Consider the following 7500-nt stretch of genomic DNA (forward strand, 5'->3'; position numbering starts at 1 on the left):
GAAGTCGGTGACCCCCAATTTTTTTTATATTTTTGGAGTAAGTACTTTATGACCTAACTCTGTGCGAGAATTGAAGAAAATCTCACCGTAGGAAGATTTTGGCGCGAACGTCCTTAAAGACTAGCACTGCTCACAGTGAGAATTCGACAAGACAGTCCCCACCCCCCCCCCCCTCCCTTTAAGTTTAACGCGACAACTTGGTAGCGACAACGTGTGACCCTTGTCGGCTTCTATAAGATCTCTCGAAAGGTAGAAGTTATCTTCGCACTTAACTGGACAATTTAAGCAAATAGGGAATTTAAGAAACCACGACGGCTACGGCGACGAAAGCGTCAATTCAAAATATAAGTTTGAACTATTTAAAGTGTTTCATGATTATTCCATCTTGCTTATATTATACAATATGGGCGAGGTGTCCTATAACTGGATTGGTACGGACGGATTTGAAGTAAGGAGTGTGACGTGAAGATTCACTGTAGTTTGTCCACGTTGTCGTCAAAACCTTAAATAGAGCGTTTTCACTAACGTGACTAAAATAAATGCTAATTTGATGAAACAAAAGAAACTATTTGCATAAAAATAGAGTTCAATTCCCAGAGGATTAGTTTGGAACACCAACATGGCCGCCGTTTCTTTGTTTTGGAACACCAACATGGCTGCCGTGACGTCATGTGAAAACGCTCTATTTGGTCATTTCACTTAGTAGTTTTGACGAGTACGGGAGAAAAATGTTCAAAAATGCGTGTTGCACGTGCAGCACGATCATTTGGGTTCTTTTAACCAATTACAGCTTTTTGGCGTCTTCGTTGCCGTAGCCGTCGTCGTTTCTTAAATTCTCTTGTGGCTCTTTATAGACGCCTGAAAAATTCAGGCGGAACCAACTGGATTCGAACCCAAGACCTCTGCGATGTCTGAATTTTTCTAAGTGTCTATAAAGTGACATATTGCTTAAATTGTGTAGTTAAGTGCGAAGATCACTTCTATCTTTCGTCTATACACTGCACTCCAAATATACATTTCTTTCATTCAAAAGATCTCTGTTTAGCTCCTTTTGGTTCGTCCACCAGCAATTGTACATTGCAGCATTGTTATCGCGTCTCTAGAGATTGGTTGCAAACCTCGAATAGTTTGCGTATTACTTGTGAATGCGACGCGTAAACCGCTGCTCGAATTAGTGCAGAAATAAGTCACTACTGTAGTGTGAAGATATATTTAACTTCGCTTTTTTTTGCCCGTCTCAGGTTAACTGGGGTTCTTCGTCTCAGGCCTTTTCTTTTGTTCAAGCGCTTCGCTACGCTCTCCGGCTTGAGGGGATAGAAGACCACGTGAAGAATTTTCGGCCCAACTGCTTGGTTCTAACAGGCCGGCCACAGGACAGACCTAATCTGGCCCACATCGTGTCACAGATTACTAAAAATGTCGGTCTAATGGTGTATGGTAATGTGAAGAAGCCTTCTGAAGCCGTGGCTTCGGATAAGGAAGACAGTCAGTGGATGAGAGAGCACAGAATCAAAGCTTTTCGAGCAGTGACTACAGGTAATTTGGGGGCGGGGGGGGGGGGGGGGAGGAGAGAGAGAAACGAATTGGGTCTTAACGATCTTCGACGGTGAACCTCACAATAGGGAGTTTAAGAAATGACGACGGCTTTTTACGACGGCTACGGCTACGACAACGCCACAAAACAATAATATCATTTGTTAAAAGAGGAAAACGAATCGTGCTGTACGTGCGGCAGGCATTTTATTGCTGCAGTCAGCATAACAACAACGTGAAATCACCAATTTAAGGTTTTACGGACAATTTTACAGGGCTTGAAATTAACGAAAAAATCCAGTCGCAATTATGCGACAAGATACGAAAATTTAGTCGCAATTTCGCAAAATTTAGTCGCAAAATCGTCGCGCTGCATTGTGTTGTCAGCGGTGTAGCAAAACAAAATATGAGCCCACACTACTTGTGTTGAAAGAAACCGCTGAAAATGGCGAATGATATCGAAGAAATTGAGCTATGCACAATTACGCTATCTTCAGATTGAAAGAAAACTCAAGGTGAGAAACAAAATAATTTTGTCATTTCTTCATTTATTTTAGTAAAAAGAGCAGCAAAGTGGCAACTGCTAACCCTTTTGTTTCGAAAGAGCGAAGACGAAAACAAGTCGCAAATTTACGCTGATTTACGACTTCTCCAGATATTTTAGTCGCAAAGGGAAACAATTCACTCGCAAATGCGACTGTATTGCTCGCAATTTCAAGCCCTGCTTTAGCGTACAAATGCTAAGTCTTTCATCCAAATATTCTTTCCCTGAAAGCGTTCGTATAAATTCAATTTTAGGATCATTCGCATTGTACAAAGTGAACGAGATGAAATAACCGCGAAAGACTGAGGATTGTGCAAAGTTGAATTTTGAAGAGGTGTTTTCGTCGCCGTAGCCGTAGTAGTACTTAAAGTCCCTATAGGAGGTTTCACGTGACATCACCGCCGCCATGCTGTCGGCGAAAACAAAAGATCTCTCATTAGCTTCTTTTGTTCGTGCACCAGAAGTCGTACATTTCTCTATTGTTATTGGTGTCCCTAGAGGTTGGTTGAAAACGTCCTATTATCACAGAAACAGATTATCACTTGACTTTGCACTACAGCGGTTTTCAATTGAGTGTCGAAAGTAATTATCTAATTGCTTTGGTTTTGAATTACTTTACTCATTGATTGGTTCAAAGTTCTCGTGCCACTTTTTCAACCAATCAGAAGTGAAACCAAAACCAATCGTGGCTCGCGCGTGCATATTTTCCCGCGCTTTGTGTCGCCTGCGTGTAATTGCTTCGAGTTTTGATTGGTTTACTGGATTGTCTCTGTCCTTTTTGATTGGCCAAAGCAATTATTTTGGTTTTGGTTTTACGACACTCGATTGAAATTCGCTCTATGTAAGTCTTTGCGGTTATTCCATCTCGTTCACGTGATACAACGTGGCCGAAGTATATTAAAAAAATAAATTGGCGAGAGCGGTTTCAGAGTAAAAGTAAAGAATAAAAAGTTTGCATCGGTATACTCATGTTGTTGTCGAAGCCTCAAATTTGGTGATTTCACGTAGTTGTCGCGCTGAGTACCGCAAAAATACGTGCAAAAATGCGTGCCGTACGTGCAGCACGCTTATTTTTACACTGTGCAATTTTCCGTGCAACTTGTCTCGCAACGCCATTGCTAAACAAATTGCACGAATCATTGCCCAATGCCGGTAACATACCTTGCAACGGCCAAAAACGTTGAGAGACTAGTTGATGAAATCGTTGCGGAACGTAGAATTGAGTTCTACTTTCCGCAACGGTTGCAACGAATTTTTTAATTGCGCAGTGTAACATCTGTCCTGCAACTTGTATCACAACGGCTTGCGGCACCAGCCAATGAAACTGTTCCTTTATCCTCATGTGATCATCGAAACGGGACAAGTTGATTGAAACGTTACTCAGTGTAACATCTGCAAAACAACTTGTTTCGTAATGTGAGAGCGTTTGTTGAAATGGCGTTGCGAGACGAGTTGCACGAAAAAATTGCACAGTGTATCAGCGCCTTTCACCAATGATATTATTGTTTTGTGGCATTGTCGTCGCCATATGAGGGAGATGAGACAAAAAGAAATGGAAAAAAAACAAATTAAGGTATCAATTTTAGGTCTGGCCATGCACAAAGCACTGCTTTCCCTTCAGTAATTGAGATGAATATCTCGATCAAAATACTTCTAGAAATGGGGAATTTTTAGCAGCTTCTCTCGTTAGTTTAGGAGATATCTGTGGTAGCGTGAATCAGAAGATACCGGCTCAAGTCACTGCCATGTACTGTGCATGTTTCTCACACTGAATCTTTTATTTTCATCTTAAATCTTATTTTATTTTTAAAGGGGCTGTCACGTTATTTTGGGGTGTTTAGGAGAAATCTTTAGTTAATCTTGAGTTTAAAACAAAAAAATGGTAAGGTGGAATTCCTTTCTGATAAAATGATCATTACATCACAAACAAGATGATTCAAAAGGAAAATTCACCACCTGACGACAGAATTCTGACGACGTTAAATGTCGGTCCTTCACTCAGTCCTTTACTCATTATTCAGATTTCTCATTTTCTTTCCTGTAGCTCCTAGTCTCCGCGCGGGGGTGCAGTCCATGATGCATCTCGCCGGCCTTGGAAAGATGCGCCCAAACACCATGGTCATGGGCTTCAAGAGGAACTGGACGGATAAGAAGAACATAGATGACGTAGTGGACTACCTTGGAGTCATCAACGACGTCTTCGATCTCAACTACGGTTTGGTAATTCTTCGCATGGACGAGAAACAGAAAAGAGAAATTGATGAGCAGTTAGTTGATGGTGACAGCGACAACGAGTCAAATTCTATCATAGACGAGGATGAGTACTCGAAGTCGAAGCCACGTTCTTCTCAGTCAAAGAAAGCGGAGACACAAGAAGAAAGGGAAAGTCTTACCAGCCCCGATAAGGAGTCTTCGAAGATTCCTGAAGATGAAACGAAATCACCCATCGAGAAGATCGCGTTAAAGGAGAAGCAGAGAGGAACAATCGACGTTTGGTGGGTGTATGATGATGGTGGGCTCACTGTTTTGATACCTTACTTGCTGACTCTGCACCGCGCCTGGAAGAACTGCAAGCTGAGGTTCTTCTCCGCTGACATCCGCTCGAAGCACGACTACAGCCCGCAAAGGTTGCGTTTGGCTAATCTGCTGAAGAAATTCCGCATCGATGGAAACTGCGTGGAGCAGACAGAGGGTATCAACAAAAAGCCATCGAAGGAAAGCATCGACGCGTTTAGGCGACTACCTGTCAAGAATGAGCTTGGAGATGCCCCAATTGAAGACCAGAAAGTACTAAGAACAATCCGCATAGGAGAGCTGGTGAGGCAGAATTGCACTCAAGACACGAGGCTTGTTGTAATCTCAATTCCTGTTCCCGTCAAAGATGTCACGACTCCGTTAATGTACATGAGCTGGCTCGAGGTGTTATCGGCTGATCTGCCACCAGTACTTCTCGTGCGCGGCAATCAGACAAATGTACTGACATTTTATTCGTAGGCGGCAGAAGCTGAATGACGGATGCACATGCGTGATTTTCGTGATTTCGTTGATATAAGGGAGTTTTAAAGGGGCTATGTCACGTTATTTGAAGCTGTTTAGGTCTTTACTTCATTTTTCAACACTGTAGTTTTAAAAAGAATATGGCTACGAATCTTGATCATGACTAAATAAAATATTCATGAGAGAATTGGGACCGGAGAAAAAGTCCGGATAATAGAGAAATTGGGATAATTGACGTTCAACTGTACAAGGAAAGGCTCTAATTTACTTCCAATTAATTATTGTCTTGAATATCTAGACTTGACATCTTTAGGTTTACCACGAGTTTCAAACTCGAAAACGGTAATGTGGAATTCCTCTTGTGATAAGATTCTCGTTACATCACAAACGAGATGATTCTGAGCACTAACGGCCATTATTTAGTCGATTTGCCATAAACTTGAAGAACGTCGGAGCGACTTTTTTCAAGATTACCCAAATGCAATCCGTTTCAATCTTGTCCGTTTGTGTCCATCGATGCTTCTCTTTCGTTTTGTTGTATTTCTTATTTTGTTTTAGTGGTTATTGTAATATTTCATTCTACTTTTGGGGCATTTTGAGTGTCATGAATTACATCATTTTGGTTGGCAAAGCCCCTTTAAGCAACCGCGACGGCTATTTTTTTCTTTTGCAGTCTTCAAAACAACGGGGATTTTAAGCGGCGACGACTGCTACGACAGCGAAAAAACACCAGAAAGCAACATATGCATTGTTGGTTTAAATTGGAAAAATGAGCGTGCGACACCCATTTCAGTTTATTTCTTTGCCATTCTCTTCAAAACATATGGGAGTTTAAGAAACGACGACAGCCACGACGGTTGCGACGTAAGCCTGGTTTCCACCTGTGCGGTAAGCGAAAGCATGAGCATAAGAAAAATCGTGTGAGAACGGACGTAGAAAAAGCATAAGCACTAACACAACGATTCGCACGCCATCTTGAATCTTACTAGATCTTTTCCGACGTACTACGCTTGCGTTTGCCAAATTTTCCTCGGCTTGTTTCACTGTGTAAACGTCGCGGTAAAACTTATCCTTGTGATTACGCTTGTTTTTATCGCACGAGTGCGAACCGGGCTTTAAAGGTCACCGACGGCGTCGTCGACGAAAAACGTCACTTCAAACTATTGGTTTGACCTATTCTAAGTTTTACGATGTTTCCACCTTGTTTATGTTGTACAATATGAGCCAAGTATGCTATAACCAGATTGGTACGTACGGATTTGAAGAAAAGAGAGAGAAGGAAAGATTCACTGTTGTTTGTTGTTCACGCTGTCGTGAAAACCCGAAGATTGGTCATTTTACGTTGTTTTGACGAATACGCGAGAGAGAAATGTACAAAAATGCGTTCCGCACGTGTAGCACGATCATTTTTTCCTCTTTTAACCAATAATATTACTGCTTTTTGGCGTTGTCATTGTCGTAGCCGTTGTCGTTTCTTAACTCCCTAATATAAATTTACACGATCCAAAGTCTTTCGCGGGTATTACATACCTCTTACTAACCTCGTTTTCTCGGTCCGTACTGTAAGTTACGGATCCTCGTTTTTTCCCGTTGATTTATTGCCCAAGACATAAATCAACGGGAAAAATCGAGGATCCGTAACATACAGTACGGACCGAGAAAACGAGGTTAGTAAGATATTTATTATATCTCTGAGGTTAACCGGCGCGCGGGCAAGGAAACTAGTCAAAGTGAAGCGGAAGGTTCAACTGCCACAAAGAATGCCGTGCCAAAATCCCAAAAACTAAATCTTCTTGGCTTTTAAGTTTGAAATAGTCGCTTGCAAGATTCAAACAGTTTTCAGTACAAGTTTATGCAACAGAAATGACATGAAAAACTCGCTAGATGATGTTTTGTCGAAATTTTAAATCTAGCGGGCTGTACAGCGGGCCGTACTGTAGAGTACGGCCCGCTAATTTAGCCAATTACAGCGCGCGTACTATCTGAGATATATAATAATCAGTTCTTATTAACCGAGCAGGAGGTCTGTATGGGAGAATCTTGACCTCGGTCGTGAGTACAGACCGAACGCAGTGAGGTCTGTACACACGACCGAGGTCAAGATTCTCCCATACAGACTGACTAAGCTCGGTTAATAAGATGTTTATTATATGGCAAACAAGAACAATTTAATTCTTTTAATGTAACTGGTTTGTACTAACTGACATTTTGCTTGCGAACGGCGATGAGCTGAACTTAATTCTGTCAAAGTTTGCTCGTCATCCTCTCTTTTGTCATCATGCTGTTTTGCACTTCCATAAATAAATGTTGGTAGAAGAAAATACTCAATAAATTGAATATTTTTGCATTTTAGTTTGCATCTTTTCACCGCAAAACATTACCGGTCCAGATGCCGGTCTAGATGGGAAAATCGAGACCACCGTCAA

General features: G+C 41.6%; 1 protein-coding gene across 1 annotated transcript in view; it reads left to right on the forward strand.

The window, feature by feature from the left end:
* The window catches only part of LOC138045863 (solute carrier family 12 member 2-like), a 22510-nt gene extending 15089 nt beyond the window's left edge, over positions 1-7421 (forward strand). The window contains exons 5-6 of the mRNA XM_068892497.1: positions 1242-1536; positions 4122-7421. Coding sequence (XP_068748598.1) covers positions 1242-1536; positions 4122-5071 — 1245 coding nt within the window. The 3' untranslated portion in view covers positions 5072-7421. The remainder of the gene's footprint in view (positions 1-1241; positions 1537-4121) is intronic.
* Positions 7422-7500: the final 79 nt, after the last annotated feature.

This window comes from Montipora capricornis, chromosome 1 (assembly GCF_036669925.1).
Source record: "Montipora capricornis isolate CH-2021 chromosome 1, ASM3666992v2, whole genome shotgun sequence".
NCBI classification, from domain to species: domain Eukaryota; kingdom Metazoa; phylum Cnidaria; class Anthozoa; order Scleractinia; family Acroporidae; genus Montipora; species Montipora capricornis.